Source organism: Hypomesus transpacificus, chromosome 15 (assembly GCF_021917145.1).
Source record: "Hypomesus transpacificus isolate Combined female chromosome 15, fHypTra1, whole genome shotgun sequence".
NCBI classification, from domain to species: Eukaryota; Metazoa; Chordata; class Actinopteri; order Osmeriformes; family Osmeridae; genus Hypomesus; species Hypomesus transpacificus.
The window spans coordinates 14,141,058-14,161,068 of NC_061074.1; the positions used below are offsets into that span (position 1 = coordinate 14,141,058).

Here is a 20,011-nt window from a genome sequence, read left to right on the forward strand (position 1 = left end):
ATGTGTATGCGTAATGTGCTTGTATTCGTCACTACACACTAGTGCTAGTTTTGTAAAAGGCAGACACATTTGTTAAGGATGATGCTAATAATGATGATCAGTCTTCTCTCAAATTGGCTGACTCTTGCCTCTTCAATTTTGATTCGCTCTTCAATTCAAATGACACTGGTTATGCTACGAACAGTAGAGAGTAGGCTCTGAAATGGTGTAATAAACTAGAGATGGGGACTGGGGGTTGTTTGATTGATGGTCCCCCTGCGACTAGTGCGCCTCACAGACAACTCACGCCCCAGTCTTCCACACCAGCTCAAGCAGGAATGTCGATTCGCAACTGTGTCAGATGATTTGCCAGCGTTGAGCATTCGCCAGTTACAGTCAGCCTACTTTTGCCTTGCCTCTTTGCAGTAGTCTCCCAATCATAACTTTTGTTCATGGCTGTTGGTGATGATCTGACAACCATTTTCGTCCAGAAAAGTTTGTTTCGGCGTTTTTATGCCTGTTCCGTAAATAGAAATGAAGATATATGGATTAATTCAATCAAGCGTTAATTGGGATCCTGTCATAATGTAAGTTATATTTATGTATTTTCTATGTCACAAACAAGATGCTGCTTAAGCGCCACAATGTCATCAAGCCACGCACCGTCTCCTTAGTGCACGCATGCCAGAGATCACTTGTCCCACTGAATATTGCTTGGGCTGTACAAACTTGCCTGCAAACACTTTTAACCATTTCTGTCGCATAATATAGCTTTTTATTTTAAATGCATCAAACAACCCTCAATATTTGACGTCTTTGCGTTGTTGATATGAATAGTAGTAATAAGAGTAATTACTTCATATTTTGTTTAATTAAATAGACACATGTATGGCGAGAACATTTCTTTGTTCCATGTCCTAGTGTTCCTGCATAGAATATGTTCTTCCACTTTGTATCAACTCCTGTTTAATCTGACAGTTCCTGCAATAATAATGGCACTCATTCTATCTTTCAGGGGACAGTCACTGATAAAATGAGCCTTCTGCTCATATTCAGTTCCAACAGCATCAAGAAACGGAGTTGAACTCAGTGAAGACTATCAAGACTACTGTTACTAGATCTGTAAGAGTGGCTACTATGGCTTCTAGCCTGACATGTGCAGGTTTCATATGGACCCTTCTGTCCCTCCTGTGTGCTGCGGCCTCCTGTGTCGGCTTTTTCATGCCATACTGGCTGCTGGGTTCTCAGATGGACAAGCCCGTGTCCTTTGGCACATTCCGACGCTGCTCCTACCCAGTGAGGGACGAGGAGATGCAGGCCACGGTGATGTTGGAGCAGTGTGGGCGCTATGCCTCCTTCCAGGGCATCCCTAGTCTGGAGTGGAGGATCTGTACTATTGTGACAGGTGTGGGGTGTGGCCTGCTGCTTTTGGTGGCCCTTACTGCCCTCATGGGCTGCTGCATCTCTGACCTCATCTCCAGAACCATTGGTCGCGTGGCTGGTGGAATCCAGTTTGTTGGAGGTGAGTCAGACGTATTGATGTATTTTGAAGAGGAGACCATCACGACATATATTTTCTACCGTGTATATACACAGTACAGTGAAGGAGAGTGATAGATAAAGGGAGAGAGACAGAGTGAGGCAAGAAGAGACAGAAGGCCAACATTCATATCTCCGAATGCTGAATAATCTTGATCTAAATGGCAGTGTTGTTCCAGGCACATTCTGAAGAGGGTTATTGGTGGTAACACAGTTCAGCAGCTCTCAGTGCTGTGTGGTTTATTGTCTCCTCTGTCTAACCAAAAGGCTGCAGGGTGAAAAGGGCCTGACAGGAAAAAGAAGAGAGTGATAGAAGGAGAGAGTGGAAGAGAACAGCACAAGACAAAGGAGATTAAGGAATGCAGTGTCCTTTTAGAGAGAACATCCACAATGTTGCTGAAGCAATCTAATTTCTAGTGCCAAAATCACTGAGGGACCGGAAGATGGGGACAGAGCTAAGATGCAATCTCCACAATTTATGGGGACAGATAATCAATGATTGAGGTTCAGAGTTAGACAAGTAATAAGAGTGTGAGTGTGCATCTTGGTGTGTCCTGTAGTTAATCATCCGAGTGCTGGCTTGTGTCCTTTGTGCTTCTTTCTCTTCTATTGTTGTGTGCAAATGAAGAGTGTCTGACTCAGTAAGACCATGACCATTAACATATCTTCCATTCACTCATCTCAAACTCACATGGCACATAATGGCTTCTTTCAGCAGTGTACCATAGCAGATGAAACCATTAGTTAAGTGTCTTTCTTGTTCTCTCTGAGGTGACCTCCAATCTGTTGTCATGTCTGGTTTTATGGTCAATCTATCAAAACCTCCCAGACAACATATTTCCTTTTGGTCTTCTTGTAATGAATCCCTCTCTGCCACTGTAGCTGAAAATGTTACTGCCATCCAGATAAGCAGTAAATTGTGAACATGTTGGCATGGAGGTGCTGGGGGCACCTTGCTGGCAGACCTAAAGAGCCATACTGTCACAGCCAGGATCTTTGTCCTTCTGCCATCTGGATTGATACCAGCACATTGTGTGACTCCTCTTCCTCGGTAACCAACAGAAATCCTTTGGTACTGCAAAAAAATCATTAGATCCCTCTGAATAAGGAATAGACAGATTTGAATCATTTTACCATTTACCAAGGAATATTCAAACCATGTGACCCATGGCAACTACGGGGTTCACTCCCTTAGATAGTCATTCATAGAAGGCGATCCAGATCTTCAATAAAGGGTAATATCCTGAGTGATGAATACAAAGTAGATCATTGTCTAAGGTGATTGATCAAAAAGACTGCAGTCCACCCCATTCACACATTGAATATGCTCATTTTGGGCTACTGTAACAACCGTCTGTTAAAAATGTATCAAAAACCAAAGTGTCTTTATCCCTTATCTAGAGTTCTAATATCCTTATTTTCACATAATACAAAGTGGCAACGTGCCATGGTAGCAATGTGTTGTTCCCTGGTTGTCTTGTCAGTAGCCTGAGGGGAATGGACCACTGGCAGAGCAGGACTGGATTATGTTCATGTTCCAACACCGTATTACTCTTGCTTTGTTTCCCTCGTCTTTATCAACTCCATTCCCCATTATTTGTGGATATACTATATTGTATTATTTATTTTACACCATATCTGTAACTCACTATTTCAGTCTTTGTTGACCCTGTTCTTTGTTCACATTCCCTCTATTCCACCCATGTCCGTCTGGCAACTCCCCTTGACATCTCCACTTTATGGCTGTGCACACGTCTGGATGGTGTGGCAGGATGGAAAGAAAAAGATTGGGATAGTGCTCAGTGACCCGAGGGCTGGACCTGGACAGTAACAAAGAGAGAAAAATAAAGGGAGGGAGAGAGAGAATACAGGATGGATAGCCCAGCTTCAGCAGGGACTTAACTTTGCCAAACAGGAAGTCTGGAAAATTTTAGTATAGACAGGAAGTTATTTCAGTCTGTTCTGGTGTTAAGTCATTGTTTTTACTGCTAAAATGTGTCGCCTGCTGTGGATTGTAAAACGGGTTTAGACTTTTCCAGAAAGCTTGTCTAGTCACCATTGTTACTGAAGCCTTGAAATCAGCATCAGCAAGAAAGGAAATTATGTCATTGAGATTGAAAGGAGTAGAATAAGAAAATCCCATTTACCTGTCATAAAATGTTTTTATAATAGTTTTATTCGAGAGCAAGATATTACATCTGATGTCTCTATAGCAGCAGGACCCTCTGGATTAAAACAGGTCTTAACAATACACAGTCACATTAGTCTCATAATATCTGTAGGATTTATTTTCTCCTTATTATCAAATACGTTTTGGCTATATCAAACCATAAGGTGGATTTATAAATAAAGAAATGTGTGCAGTATGTCATTTGTTTTTAAAAGAGGTTTGGCTGCAGGCTAACCAATAGAGTGTCAATGGCAGTGGGTGTGGAGATGCTGTCAGTGTCTTTTCTAGCATTATTGTTCTGTGTCTCTTCCTTCTTCTTCCAGCTGGTCATTAGTTGGGTTGGCTCACGAGGAGTTTCCGCAGAGCTCTGTAAATGTTTTGGTCAGTTGATAAGAGAGAGAGAGAGCGCTTTGATTAACAGCCAAGAACTGGAATTATTTAAGGTTAAGATCCATAATAGATGCCATTATATACCCTGGTGCCTTATTTTGTCTGTGAAGGTTAAGTGGTGTCGCCCAAATGAACACTGTTTCAGTCCATGAGAATACTGACTCTGGCGTGGCTCACCAAAGAAAAATATTTAGGCTAACGCTTCCCAGATATATACAGTATACTGTACATATTTCATGACTACAAAAAAGGCTTAACATCAAGTGCAGCTCAGAACTAGCCAGCCAGCACTCGGTAAACAGGATGGAATAAGATAAGCTGATACCATAAATGTGTACAGCCTTGTGTAGCTCTATTGATGCAGTCTTCTGAATGTGTTTATCAATTATAGACAGCTTTTTAAAATGTTATTACAGAGAAGGTTAGTTGAGGATGATGGTAAGGTTGATGATGTATCTATGTTTTAACTGCTAGTCTGTGTGATTTTTTACTTCAATTGATTTTTTCCTAAGTTGTACATGTTCTGGTTTATCTCTTGAGCTGCTGTCTGGGTGGGTATGAGGGAGAGATGAGGAACATCAGCAAATCACATCAGCCCTCAGATTTTACGTGCTGACCTTTTATAGGCAGTCTGCTTTTGTGTCTCCCTGACACTTGTGTTCCCCTGAAACGCTTTTACTTTCTTTAACAAAATAACAATGTTGGCTAGAATGGACCATTCGTAGCCACGTATATTCAGCCCAAAGGGAGTCTTTCAGTAGTCTTTCTGGGCCTGGCCCAGCCTGACATGTTTACTGATATGACATGTTTACCCTCACTGTAGGGGCCAGTCTGTTCAGGCCGGTACAATTTTTTTTGTCAACATGCACTTGTTAAAAATATGGTGAAGGATGATTCATAATATAACACTTTTTTTTCACACCCTTGAAACCTCTTTACAGAGAAACGCAAGTGAAACCTTCAACTTCCAGACACTCAAGATAAGAGGTGAGGCCAGGCCATCCTACATCCAGCTCTCAAAGTAGATTATTTGTCTGCATTAAATGGGTTTAGTGGGGAAATTACTGAGAGGTAATGGAGCCGAAGTGGATGTTGATGCCATTTCCTAAACACAACTGCATCCCTGACCTGGCATAGCAGAAACTTAATGTCCATTCAGGCTCTTACTTGGAACATGTAAGAGCTTGATAATAATATGCCTCACCATTAGATAGTAACCACAGACGTTCCTTGTGCTGCCAGTTTGAGTGGGCTATACTTTTCACTGACATTTCAAATAAAGAGCCCTTAAAGCCCCCACTGGGAAGAGAGCTGTATACATTAGCTTAAAAAGAGTTGAAAAGAGTGGCTTCTGCTGTCCCAAAATGAGAAGTTTCTTATGAGTCAAAGGTCACCCACCATGACAGATGCAGGCTAGGTTCACTTAGGTCAAAGGGTGCATGTCCTGTATATTTGCACAATAACTGCAAAGCCATCATCTAAAGACACTTTAAAGCAAAAAGTACGGTGGCCCTGAACTGCAAAACACAACGGCAAATAGCAAAACACAATGCGAATAGTAAAACCCAACGGCGAATAGGAAAACACAACGGCAAATAGGAAAACACAACGACATTAACTTCTGACGGAAAAGGTAGGGCCTATCTAGCAGAAGACGGACCCTCCTGATTGGACAGACTCCCGTCTGTCTTTTAACAGGAAGGAGGAGTGGTGAAAAACACAAACAGCATAAAATGTGCCTGCTGTGACATCAGTAGTTGATGTCCATTATGGCTTGAGTTTCTCCTGTAGCTGTCTGTCTGTCTTTCTGTCTTTCTCCTGTAGCTGTCTGTCTGTCTTTCTGTCTTTCTCCTGTAGCTGTCTGTCTGTTTTTCTCCTGTAGCTGTCTGTCTTTCTGTCTTTCTCCTGTAGCTGTCTGTCTGTCTTTCTTTCGGCTAAGGTCATCAGGTTACACTGTTAAATATGGCTTCTCCATTATTCATGCAGTGAAAAAAGCAAGAATGTGGACTACCCTTCATTAGCTCGCTCTTCTCTCTCTTTTAAAGCCACATCATTGGTCTTGTAAAGGGGGAATCAGTGTCACTTTCTTCTCTTCCTTCATGTGCTTTCCGTGTTTACCTTCATTTCAACATGGCATTGGTGTCTTGATTTTTGTGGCACAAATATAGTTATGATTCATGAAGAGGATAATTTTGATTAAATATTCATATGACCCTTTACTCCAAGAGTTTGGAATTCAGAGTGTGTGATTTTATGAAAAAAAGAGTCCGTAGATAAAAAAAAAAACAAGCTCAAATGAAAATATCAAAAACTTTAAAAGAAGTCGGACAGTGTATTATTCTAAATGACAGTATTCTGATGACAAAACCAGATGTGTTGAGGGGAGGATGTGAATACCCATCCAGGTTTAAGCATTTCTCTCACGACAAAAGGCTGCTGTGTACTCTTTTCAACTATTTTTTAGAATTCCCTGTTTATCTTTTACGGTTCAAACGTTTTGGGGCTGAAAAGTGCAGAAAGCTTACAGACAGTAGATCTTGTCAAATAGATAGCAGAAACATCCAGGTAGCAGTTTATCCAAAACACATCCCAGATGACACGATTTTGAAAGATTAATAACCAGTGGCATCTACTATAACATTGATAGTTTGACACAGTTCTTCTCTCCATGAGCTCACAGAAAAACAGCTGAACCAGCCAGACACCTGTGCTGAGCTTTCTTGCCTCTGGGCTTACTATCCAAGGCTCAGTCCCTTTCCCTTTCCTCATCTTGCTGGTCCTGAACTCAAACCACCCACGGATCTGCAATGTCAGTAGGGTGGGGCCTTCAGACAGAGACTACAAGGCATCGCACCTTGGGCCCTGGCTGAGGCTGAGGAGCTTATTGATGTGGTAGTAGAGATCTTCATCCTCCCCTGAGCTGTTGACAGCTCTACACTTGTCACTGCAGGTGAGCCGCGCACATCTGCTCTCCATCTCAGACCCCTGTACCTCCTAGTGGAGCTGGTGTCTTTAGCTCAGATCCTCATGCATACTGTATGTTTACTTAAGATTTAAGCTGAGAGAGCCCAAGACAGTGTGTCCCTATTCAAGCCAGGTACCTGCCTCTATGTCATATTCCACTAACCTTTCCATGCCCCCTTTTAGAGAAGGCTGTGTTGTGCTTGGGCCAAGCATGCAGATCATTTTACTGCGTCCTTTATCAGAACACCTTGTGATAATGAGCTAATCTTTAGGTCCATGGCTGGGGAGATCATTCGTTGGTCGAGGGCATTGTATTGTGTGACGTGGTGCTTTGATTCATGTGTAGAGGGTTGGTTATTCATTCAGAAACTGTCAACATGCAAGGATGGCAGACAGACACATGGAAACACAATGGAAATTGGCTGTTAACGTGTGTTTTACAACAGTACCTGCTGCTAAATTATACAAATATCTGGAAAATCTGGATATTTAAACATTTAGGATTGTTAATGTTGGCCATTTCCCCGGCTTGGGCTACAGAAATGCGCTCCCTCCACTATAACCAGCAGGAATGTTGACTGTGATCCAACACTATTATACCAGACAGTAGCAGGTATTTGCTAGGGCTTTAGACCCAGCACCATTGCCTCATCTGTCCTTGGGACAGGCCAGGGCAGCCCAGACTCATATTTCCTACAGGCTCAGGCCAGACCCAGAAATCCCTCATTGATAAGGGCCAGACAAAGGTATCCCTACTGAATCTCAGTGAGTTGAAGCTGAGCTCAAACCCACTCATCTGGATAGCAGTTGTGAGGTAGATGACACAGATTTGCCCCAACGGGGCTGTGTTTGTGTGTGTGTTTAGAGTTAAAAAAGCCATCCTCCACACAGACACAGGAGTCTTGATCCAACACCAACTGATGGGATAGAGAGGTGTGTCTTTTGTATTTAAATGTACTTACACTGACACATACAAATGCACCATGCCTCTATAGGCTGGATTGTTCAGATTCTGATTTACAATGTCTGCATCACAGCGCAAGAGAGGAAGGCCCCCAGATCCCTTTTTTACACCTTCACGGCCCCTCTCCCATCATGTGTGTACCAAAATGTACCTTTTGTTTATTCAGGCAAATGACAAAGAAACAGTAATAAAAAAAACTATAATCAACAAAAAAATGAACAATAAGAAAAATGAGCAGAGTAGAGCAGGGTTGACCAGGGCAGCTGGACTGTCCTGAAGAGGATGAAAACGTCATTTTCCAAAAAGTCAAAGTTCTTGAAAAAAAGCTACAGCAGTTATGGCCTGCAGTTGTGAAGTTCAGCTCACAGCTTTAAATGCCAAGATCACCATGACTGAGTTTCATTCCATATTTTATGTGAAGATATAAATAGTGTAGTAGTATGCCATCCAGATTAATGAAGATGTGGTGAGACACTGTCTCTATTGTTTATGGTCAAACATCTTCTACAAACTGAGTCTGAAAGCAAATGTTTTTTTTAGCTTTGGCTTACCAACAAAAGAAGAGAGGAGTTCATAAAGGAACACAGAAATTTGAGGGTGATAATCATTGAATCACCAAAGGGATATATTTGTTCTCTTTTCATTTGATGTAGCTCTTTTTTGTTCCACTCATTTCTATTGTAATCCCCCTCTTCCTACATGTTAAGAATCCCCTCTCCACCCTTATCTACTTCCTATGGGTGTTTTCAAATATATATTTCCCCTATTAAAGATACGGCTTCAGGTTGGCATTTCTCTGTAGTGTTTACACAGTAGGGATTGTGTTTATAATAATGAGACCATAATATTCGACACTGACAGACTGGAGGTTGTGGCAGATTGAGTTTATGGCTAATAGAGCTACAGAAAATATGGTGTGGTGTAAGAAATCAACAAGACTGGCTAGTCATTGACCCAACTCAGCTGTGTAATACTTTCCTTTTCTCAGTGATGAAGTGAAGCAGCCTCAATGCAGGACAGATTTTGGTGGCTTTTATTAAACTGTCTCAAGTGTGTAAGTGCTTCCCAGTAAAATAATGTATCACTGTCACTCAGAAACTCGCCAAGCTCACCTCTTACCTTCTGAACTATTACAGTTAACAGGCTACTTTTTAAGCTTGGTGTCTCCCTGTTTCTGCAGCTCATACATCACCATTGATTTTAATGGTGGGGGGCAGGGGGGAGACTATGAGACCAGTGAAGAAAAGATGGTCAGCAAACCGGGATTTCTGATCTTATTAATATTTTTATGGCTTACAAGGAGAAGAAACACTTTTATAATAAAACAATAAAACAAAAACACTTTGAAGGGGATGATTTGCGATGCTCATTCAGAGGAAGCCCAAAGAACCATAATTCTCAGCCATTCATGATATTCTTCATTCTCAACCACATATTTGTATTTATTTATAGGCCTGTTCTTCTTTTGAACAACCAGGGACTGCAAATGACGGCCAAACCCATTAAGCCTTTTCTGATCTTTGGATCAGAAAGAAACCAAACACATGAACACAAATGGTTGAATGTAACCAGGAAGACTGGAACACTTCTGGTAATGACATAACTCTGTCCCTCACACTGTTCTGCCTGCTTCTCCTGTCCTTCCCACTAATGCAGCTCTCATTAGTTCCCATTTGGTTTAGAAGGTCATGGGAAAATATGTTGATCTGACATAATTCTGCATCGGTTGAAGACAAAGCAGTGAATGACTTGGAGTTACAACTGTCAAGAGAAAGACTTCTCCAGTAGCAATGAGAATACCGAGAATACCCCAAGTGTTAAAATAATGAGATCCAATGATTTTATGAGATCTTAGTTGGTCACATCATGTGAATTCAACTCACTTGTGGCTACCCTTTGTCGTACCTTGGAATTCACCAGCTTGGGGGTGTGTTTCACCAGCTTGGGGGTGTGTCTACTCTATCAGGGGAACGTTTGGGGAGTGAAAATGTCTGAGACAGGACAAAAAAAGAATTGCACAGGCTGTGCCTCATTCCCCCCCCCCCCCCTCCTATTTAAGCATTTCCTTGTTTCCTTTTTACTCCTCTTGTCCAGACAAAGGGGCGAAGGAGGCCCAATTTAGAAACTGGTTGAGCAAGGACAACAGTAGGGAGAACCTAGTTGAAATCACACAGAGGTGTAAGCCTTTGAGCAGGAAGCTGATACTCACTGTAAAGCCTCTCCACTCTTCTGTGAAGAGGATCACATTGACAGACAATGGCCGGGTTTCCCAGATTCTCTAAGAAGCTCTTAACGCTGAGGTCTTCTTAGGAACGTTCTAAGAGCATTCTACAGCGCTCTTAGAATCTTAGCGTTAAGAGCTTGTTAACGAATATGGGAAACCCGGCCAATGTTCTTTTGGAATTTTTTATGATCATTAAGACCTTTTGTGTATAAGGCAAGCAAATAGATAATATACACTTTTAGAAAGTTTGTATAATTTGTCTCTTTAAAAAAAAGACTGACATGTTATCCATTTTCACCTTTCTCTATTCATTAAATCCTTAAAAATTGACTAAGCTTACTTAATCTCTTGTGAACCTGAGGTATATTTCTCTCTTTTAACTGATGTTCCCATTAATGACAAAATGATCTGGGCATAATAAATACATTACTTAGTTTGATGAACAAGCTATTGGCAGGAACAAATGTGCTGAAAACAGATCAATTCAACAAAAGCTTCTAATTAGGACTGAGGCCAGTGGAAGGAGGGGTCAGTAGTGGAAAGAGGCCTGACGGGGGGACATGGAACACATTGAGCTGTGTCACAGGAGTGTATTCATCCCATGGAAACACAGTCCAGTGCAAAATACCTCTTCTTCAGATACACTTTTGGAGCTTTCAGTGAGGTATCCTAAGGGAACTATCTTTGGTAACGCAAGACTACTATAGTAAGTTAAAAAGTTGGAATCCAGCTATTGCACCCTGAAACAATAATGTTTATCTTCCAACCTACTCTTAAATCCCATCTGTGTTCCCCCCCCCCCATCTCTTCAGCAGCTTCAAGATCTGCCTGCTTTGAGTGGGATTGACTGGAGCACATTTCATCAATAAGACCAGTGCTGAGTTAGCGCCCTCTAAACTATGTTGATTCTGTTAAAAAAGAGAACTATATATTATATAAATAGCAGTAACCTAAGCAGTATGCATGGTGTGGTGCTAAAATGTAGATCCTGAAAAGGGAGTGCAGCAGCATCCTAGACTGCAGTGTGCTAAACCATTAAATCAAAAGTTGGGAGGTGCTCAAAATATTTAGTCTTTGATAGTGATCATGGCCCTGGACACTGAAGCACATATTTCAAGGATTCAAATGCCAACATGGCCCTGACCTTTCTCTACATTTGATGTAAACTTTGATGCATCGGAGATGGGTGGAGAGTGCGTATGGGATTATGGCCGGACTTCATACTGGGTGTATAACCGCAAGTAGAATTCCAGAAAGGTGTCCCTTGATTCTTTTTCCTGGGACTATAAAGACACACTTTTCCAAAACTGATACTTTATTTGCCCAATTTACGTTACACATTTTCAAACTATAAATTGTTCTGTGTCAGTGTCACAACCTAATGTAGTGTTAGAATGGTGTTTGTGTGTTCCACTCCCCTCAGCATGTGTGACTCCATTTGTGTTGTCCACAGGAGGAACAGTGTCTATAGCCTGTCCAGGATGTTGGTTTAGTGATGACAGCTCCTATCCTGCTCCCTGTGGTCTGTTTTTACAGCTCCCTGCCTCTCTGCAGTTTTCATTTCCAAAGGGAACGTGTCACTGAATGTCCCCCTGGCATTTACATGAGCCATTCATGTCCCAGACAGACTCCAGCCATTCTCTATCCTGCTCCGTCCATTCTCTATCCATTCTCTATCCTTTATCTCTATCTACCTCTTTCTCTTTCTTTGACACCTCTTGGACTTTTGAATGATAACCTTGAATGGTATTGTGTGGAACATAGAAGAGGGCAGGATTTTCTTTCGCTATTGATGTGGAGTAGGAATAGTAGACAAAAGGTATATACACGCCCAGATGTGAAGGAAGGCAGGGACATGAAAGGTCAGATAGAAAAGCAAATAGCTAAAATTCATTCTTCATTCAGCCATAAAGTACATTTAGGCAACTCTTTTTCTAAAGCATTGATAAAAGATTTATGACTCTCTTTTCTGTTTATCCTCTTTCCCTTCTGACCCCTACCCCCCCCCATCTCACGTTCTCTTTTGTATATTTATTATTTTATATCTTTATTTTGTCCGCTGTTATGGAAACTAAATCCAAAGTACGATTGAGACTAGTTTCATATTTGTACAAATTGGACTTTTTGACCTGAAACAGTCCAACAAACTAGCAAATCAAAGGTGATTCTGAATTCCAAAACATGGCCACATTTTTTGTGATTTAACTGTAGAACCTTTTATTCTAGCTGTTGATGAAGTACCTTGAGTTCTTCAAGTAAACTAAAAGGATGTCACGCCGCAGTATGTCTGCGTTTCTCAACACATGAAAGAGAATTTCAGATTTGGTTTAATATTTATTATGAATACATTACGGGTCCTGCCGAGAATGCTTCCCACTTTCAAACTCTCTGTACATGTATTTCTCTATGGAAGATAGTTGTATGATGTTCTGAAGGCCACACAGTCACTCCACTTTGTGTTTAAACTTTATTTAACAGATGACTCTTGCAGGCAGTTGATGATAAGGATTTAGGAGCAGGGGAAGGAACATCTGAAGATCCTTGTCTACTCTGATTTTGCATTGTAAATGAGACATACTTTCTCAGAAGCCCTCACAGGCCTCACATCATTTGCAAACATCAAATGTCTGATTATTTATAGAATGGACACCTGTAATGTAAAGTCACCTGTCAGATACAGTCAGTACCCATAGTCCATAGTCTGTCTCTTTGTAAGTGTATGTGTTTTCAATTATACAATCAATACAATACATATGAAAACCAGCTCTATGCCATCAATCTGTAAATGTACTTCTTCTCTTTGGATTCAGCGCTATACACATAGTAATAAAATAAACAATACATTGAAAACAATCCCTGATGTGTGTGTTTCCCAATAATGATCACTAACTCCTCCCTTGTTGCTGTGTTCAGGACTGCTAATAGGATCTGGCTGTGCCCTCTTCCCCCTAGGCTGGGACAGTGAAGAGGTCCGACAGACCTGTAACAACAGCTCAGACCAGTTTAAACTGGGTAAGTTAAAAGACAACAGCAGGGGATACATACTTTAACTCAAAGACTTCCATTTAATAATGTGGTATTTTGTACTTTGCTGTGTGTGTGAGCTAGTTGTGGTACAATGCTGTGTTGTTCGCTTTATATTAGATGCTAGTTAATGGAAGGTGGATGTTGACCATCAGGCCACTTTATTTTGAACCTGTGCAACTAGCTTCATCAGTACTGAGACACTGGGAGGCTCTCCCATGAAACTCCCAGCATGCAATGGGAGAAGAACCAACCAGTTTGTTTATAACACAGATATATTGTGGACTCAATCTTAAATTACCTGTATGCTATATTTTGTAAAGATTTTAGGGTGACAATGATTATTGACACACATTTTTTGAAAACTTGACTCCCCTCTGATTTGTGATCAATGTCTATAAAAAAATTCTAGCAATACTCTGTGGTATCAATAAAGCAGATATGCTGGAGAAGGATAGATTTTGAGATAGAGAGTGAGTGCCTCTCCAAATATTTGGTCAAGGCCTGCCTCCTACAGGTTGTCTAAGACCTGAAGGTGGCCATGCCAAGGTACCAAAACTGTGAGATGTACTAATGTAACCCTGTTTCCTGTTTTGCTCTCAAGGTTCCTGTCAGATTGGCTGGGCATACTACTGCACTGGGGCTGGGGCGGCGGCAGCCATGCTGCTATGTACCTGGCTGTCCTGTTTTGCTGGGAAAAAGCAAAAGCAGTACCCTTACTGACGGAGTGAAGCGTGAGAGAAAGAAGCAAGGGACAGGGATTTGGCTACAAAAGGGACGATTATGTGTCAGTGTACAGCACAAGAGAACATCACATTACAGCACAATAAAGGCAGGATAATTAACGGTACTATGTTCATCAGGAGGCACACTTTGTCTGAACCACTTCAGATACTTTTTACTGTGGAGTGCACAACCATGTTTTCAGAAAGCTGATATTTGTCTCTGTTAGTTGAGGTGAAAAATAGAAGGACCAATCCAAACAATGTCGTGTAACTATATATCTTGTTAAAACAGTGTTTTCTTTTCTCCATGGACTCCATGTTTTGTGATTTTTTGGTGCTGTTAGGCGTCTCTGTGTTGTATTCATGGCTTATGCTTGCCTTAAAACACTGGGGGGAAAATCACAAAAAATACATAAAAAATACTGTAAATGCAAAAAAAATCCTTGTGTAAAGCAAGCCTTTTTCTTTCATAAAACCCATTCAGATTCAAAAGACCTAATAATAGTTTATTAATGTATGCTTTCGATTTACAGCATGAATTGTGTATGATCATGGATATTTGACCATATTAGCAAATGTTTTGTATACACATTTCAATCTGTTTGTAAATAACTATTCATTATCTAGGTATTGAAGTGTATGTGTGTTTTTATTTTTTGTGTTGATTTATTTGTACAGCAGAGCCAATTTCCACAACGTTGGATGGTCACGATAACTTGATTGGCCACTCTACCTTCACTCATAACAAGCACTCTCATGACCTCGTATTTTGCATTGATTTTAGTTAATATGGTATGATTAGATAACTTATCGTTGGTTGAGATTAACCATGTTATAATCGTGCTAATGTAAAGGGTATGTCTGGGAATGGAGATTAGCTTTGAAAATACAAGCAGAGATTGATATTTCAACAGTATGTTGTAATATCATGCCACTGTTGCCATCAATGCTTGTATGTTCAGTTCTGTGGAGCCCTCAAAGTTTAATGATCGCCAAACTATTTCTAGTATTGCATGCATGTTGCACACACTTCTGTTTAACTCAAACATGGTTTACTAAATAACAGTGTATCAATTCATAAGGGACTAACCAAAAATGGAGGCGAAGGGCTTATTAGTAAGGAAGTGCCTCCCTTTCTACAACACAAAAGCCTTCATGAGGATGGGACTATCCCTATCCCTACCACCCACTTCTCCATCTATCTATCCCTGTCCCTATTCCTATATTTCTGTTATACGTCCTTTCACTACAATAACTGCTATATATAGAACCGCATGTATGTTTTTGCCCTCTCTCAATTTGAGAGAAATGCTCAAATGAATGATTAAAAATGGTATATGATTATTTTCACATTCACATTGAGTTTACCCATGCCTGAAAAAGAAATAGCAAAGTGCATTTGATGGTTAATTTCCATGATATTATCTAGTACAACGCTAGCATTTTTTTTAAATCGACTGCTCAATTGACATGTAACTTATGGTCTGCAAATTTATTTGCTCGTTTGGGTTGGATAGAATACTCAAATCATAAATTTAACACCTCTCTACTGATCCCCCTCAACAGTTCTCAAGCACTCTATTGTTCTACTGCACTCTACTGCCATCTTGAGGCTGATTAACAGCTACAGTTTGTCCACATGTACAAGGAACTTATTCTGTCCTTATAGACAAGATTTGGAACAAATCAAAAACTCTTCTGATTGAAGGTGACAGCTTTCTGTTTGGTTTCTTAAGATTTCCGCTGGGTGCTACTCAGACGTTATTGTCTTGAAAATAAGAAGGGAGCATGTGCATAAAGTCTGCACTCTTTCACCCTTTATGACCGGTCAAAGAGAAACCCACATTGCATTGTCACACTGACTGTTTTACTGTACAACTGTACATTCAAACACTAATCTTAAATTAAAAACACTTGTGTGGTCTCTTGGCTGCATGTTCTTTAAACTCTGAACTCCGCACCACCCAACATGTCTGACTGAAGACGTTCCTCCAAATATTGTCCATCTACCATTGTATTCTGTACTTTATTATACTGGATTGTAAGAGATCTTCTGTGAACTATCTGTGTATTGAGGGAGGGCCAGTATTTTCAGCTGAGTTAAATTATCAGCTGTGTATTTTTCTTTTTAGCTGTAGCAGTATGGTTTGCATTTCCAGGAACCCTCACACAGCCTGTTCTCCTGTGTCTTAGTTCCAAGCCGACAGCTTAAAACGTCTGATCCTTAAGGTGTTTAAGGTAGAGCAGGGAACCCCGAAGTTCATGAAATTGGATGTCCTAGTGATATCATGATGGTTTGTGTGTGGTGACCAGAGCGAGTAGTTTGGGCCTGTCCATCAGTCTTACACATCATGAAATGTTGGAGCATGTTGAATTTCACTTAAAACCTTACATAACAGTCCAGCTGCAATGAACCTGTGTGGAACCTGACCTCGGGCAGCCTGCTGTTGATTCAGATGGTTGTGTAGCTGTGTTTTTTATTTGGTTATTTGCCTTTGAAGGAAGGACAGACAGAAGATGAAGACTGTGTGAAGATGGATACCATGTTAAGACAGACCAGCCTAATGACTGCATAAAGCCTTCAGGACTTCAGGACACATTAGTGAGTTGTAGACAAAGGCCTACATTCAAACCAACATACAGTGTTACGTAATAGTCTCTAGACTAACATACATTCGTTGGCCACACACTCAGGTGACCAAAGACAGTTTGTTTAACCTACAGTCCGATGGAATTTGCTATTTGTACGCACATGCATTCCAAAAATATGTAGCAACAGGTGTAAGGAAGAAACTGAAATACTCGTGTATTCCAAGAAACAGTAACACAAAGTAGAATATGGGGGGATTCCAGTCAAATGAACAGAGTGGATTTAGGGGAAATCCACATTTTGTAGGTGTATCGGAATTTCATCATGTCTGTTTCATGCTGAGACATGTGGATTATTTCACTGTTGTGCCGTTCCACCCTGTTCTGTAAGCAGCAATGCCGAACCTTAACGCATTTACCATAACGGTAAAGAACTTTGCATAAACCCACAGACTTACACAATCACACACCCACATAACCACTTTATACCTGCCTATTTGATGTCGGTCCAAAGCTGCCATCGAAAAAAAAAAAAACACCTGAAAAAAAAAAAAAAAACACCTGAAAAAACTAAACAATGGGGTCTACATGATTCAGACACTGGAAGATGAAATTAATCTTGATCATCCGATTAGCAGCTAACCTTGAGCTATGCACACCTGATTGCTGTATAAGAAACTCACTTGGTCTGGAACTGAATCTTCATCCAGCAAACAGTCTGACTTTATTACTGATGTTTTCACTGTGTTCCTTCCCCTTCAAGTTTGCTTGAGTTTACAGTAATACAAAAAGGACAATCACTATTTTGATCACTATTAAAGATACCAGCAAGCCGCCATATAGGTATAATATTTGTGTGGCATTTGTTGTGGCTGTGGTGTGTTGCTTGCCTGTGCATGTGCATGGTTAAGTGCTGAAACAAGAGCTCCATTGTGGCTTTGACTGGGGTGTGTTTCACCACATCACAATTATGAGCTCAATACTGGAATGACAAGTGTGTCGTGTTGTCTTTTTTTTATTAGGCATTCATTAAATGTATTACTTAATGACTGTGAAATTCCCTGCCCTTCATCAAGTTGTGCCTAGAACAGAATTTTTCATCAGTCTTGTGCTTCTGACCCTGCCTTCTGCACAGACAGGAAGCTACGGTTTTCCTGCGGAACAGAACACGCGTTGCCTCTGGTCACCGCAGTTGCAGACATTAGTAGCAAAACAATTTATCCTTTTCTTTTTTATTGAGGATTGCTCCAATCTTTCTATCCAGGCATTAGCAATACTCATTGCAGTTACTGTAATACTGTGTGAAGCTGTTGCTGTAGAAGTACATTACTTTTATTTATGAAGTTAAGATGTGGCATACAGCAACATTTAATATATTGTGTCAGTGCATTGAAATGTACAAAATACATGAGGCATAATATATGCCCTCAAGGCATAATCAGAAACATGATTTGAAGTCTCATATTTAGTTGAAGATCGTCACCATAACAGATGCAATGGAAAAGCTAAGCTATTCTTCAATATAATTCAATAATAACTATCACTTTATAGTACTGGGCTACATCATACACATCATGTGTTCACACAACTTCCCAAAAACACATGGGTACTTGTTGAAATTGCTATGAAACAGGATTTCCAAACTGCATTCCAGTTTATTTTTATGGGTGACCTTTCTGCAAAAGTTACATTCTACATTCAGAAGTTATATTCCACATGGTGATGTTAGAAAAATATCACATTATGTCCACAGGAGTCCAACAATGAGTGGCATACACTGTGATGGGTCTAATGCCCATGTTTTCCCCCCTGAGATGGAGACTGAAACTATCACTCCAGTAGCTGATTCTTTAGCACCCTCACCATAAATTTTCACATTTTCAGTCATCGATGACATATCCATAACCCCAGAGTTATATACCTTGTTTTCCGAGTATACTGACTAATCACACTGAAGACTCATCATGGAAAATAGCAGATTTGAGATTCTTCAGGCCACATCGGAGGTTAGAGCTGGGTTCCGACTGCAGGCCCTCGAATTTGACATCATAGGTTTGGCTGACCTTAGACTTTCGTTTGATGGAGTTCTGAATAGTTTCTGAAGTAAAATAGTAGACAATGGGATCAAAGCAGCAGTTGGACACAGCAATACAAAGGGCTATGGGGTAGATTGTTCTGACCACAGACTCCACAAAACAGCCCTTCAGGGTTTTGGTGCGGACAAGAGCATAGAATATCAGATTGACATTGTAGGGGATGAAGCAGAAGCAGAAGATGCATAGATGGACAACGAGCATACGTAGGATCTTGGTTTTATTTAGCTTTCTCCCCCGGCTGATGGCCTGTGGTCGCCTTAGGGTCTGGAGAATCCTGCCAGAACATAACACGTTGAGCAGCAGGGGGATGATGAAGCCAACTGTCTCAATGAAGATCACAATTTTGGACAGATGGGATTTCCACTGGGTGGAGGAGAAGTTCTCAAAGCAGTACCGGGTTGTCTGGTCGGGTGAAGTTGTTTCGAGCATAAACCCAGCGGGGATACTGCCAGACAGAACCAGCAACCACATCGCAACACACACTATCTTAGCATTGCGTTTAGTTCTCACAGCTCGTGAGCGCAAGGGGTGCACAATAGCCAGGAAGCGGTCTACATTGATGCAGGTGAGGAAAAGAATGCTGCCATACATGTTCGTGTAGAACACTGAAACAGAGAGAACACAGAGCACTCTGCCAAATGGCCAGTCCAGGTTGATGAAGTAGAAGACCCTCAGAGGAAGTGTAAAGACAAACAACAAGTCTGACACCACCAAGTTGATCATGTACGTGGTGGTTTCATTTCTCAACTTCAGAGAGCATGTGAAGATATACATGGCTGCTAAATTGGTGATTAGTCCCATAACAAACACTATGCTGAAAACTGTGCTGTACAGCGGATATTTGAATCCATCGTTTTTTGTGCAGGTTGGACTGTCTGAATAGAGGATGGATGTAATGTTTTCTGCACTGAGTAGTGTATACGTGTCTGTCAGGATCGTTGAATTGAGCATTTTGGGGGATATAAGAGAGCACTAAGGATTGAATGTATCAACTATACAATGAAAGGATTTCCTTGAAGCCTGAATCTACCATGAAGGATCATTGAAACAGTCAAATTATAGAATGCCTTGTCTGAAAGTACTGTCTTACAGTCTATATATTTCAAACAAACCTTTTGATCAAAAGTTGTAGTAGTACTAGTTAGGATGGCACATGATCAACTATTGTCCTTCTCCATTCTTGATATTGGATGTTGTTTTGGGGGTTAACTTGTGTTGTGACTCAAGCAGCAGCTTCCTCTTCCCCTCCCTCTGTCTGTTCCTGCCTTCCGGCCTGGCAACGCCACAAGTTGGATTGGAAGCTGTACTTACTCAGATAGATAGTAGTCACAAACAAATTGATCCATT

At 40.9% G+C, this 20,011-nt stretch overlaps 2 protein-coding genes across 2 annotated transcripts; one reads left to right on the plus strand and one right to left on the minus strand.

The window, feature by feature from the left end:
- Window positions 1-97: 97 nt before the first annotated feature.
- Window positions 98-17,066, plus strand: LOC124477836 (LHFPL tetraspan subfamily member 6 protein). Its single transcript, XM_047035888.1, has 4 exons — window positions 98-566; window positions 995-1,501; window positions 13,144-13,242; window positions 13,859-17,066. Exons 2-4 carry the CDS (start codon window positions 1,117-1,119, stop codon window positions 13,975-13,977), a joined length of 603 nt encoding a protein of 200 aa, XP_046891844.1. The 5' UTR covers window positions 98-566; window positions 995-1,116; the 3' UTR covers window positions 13,978-17,066.
- An 853-nt stretch (window positions 17,067-17,919) lies between these two features.
- Window positions 17,920-19,639, minus strand: lpar6a (lysophosphatidic acid receptor 6a). The gene has a single exon (XM_047035885.1). The coding sequence runs from the start codon at window positions 19,613-19,615 to the stop codon at window positions 18,515-18,517; it is 1,101 nt and encodes a 366-aa protein (XP_046891841.1). The 5' UTR covers window positions 19,616-19,639; the 3' UTR covers window positions 17,920-18,514.
- Between the last annotated feature and the right edge of the window lie 372 nt (window positions 19,640-20,011).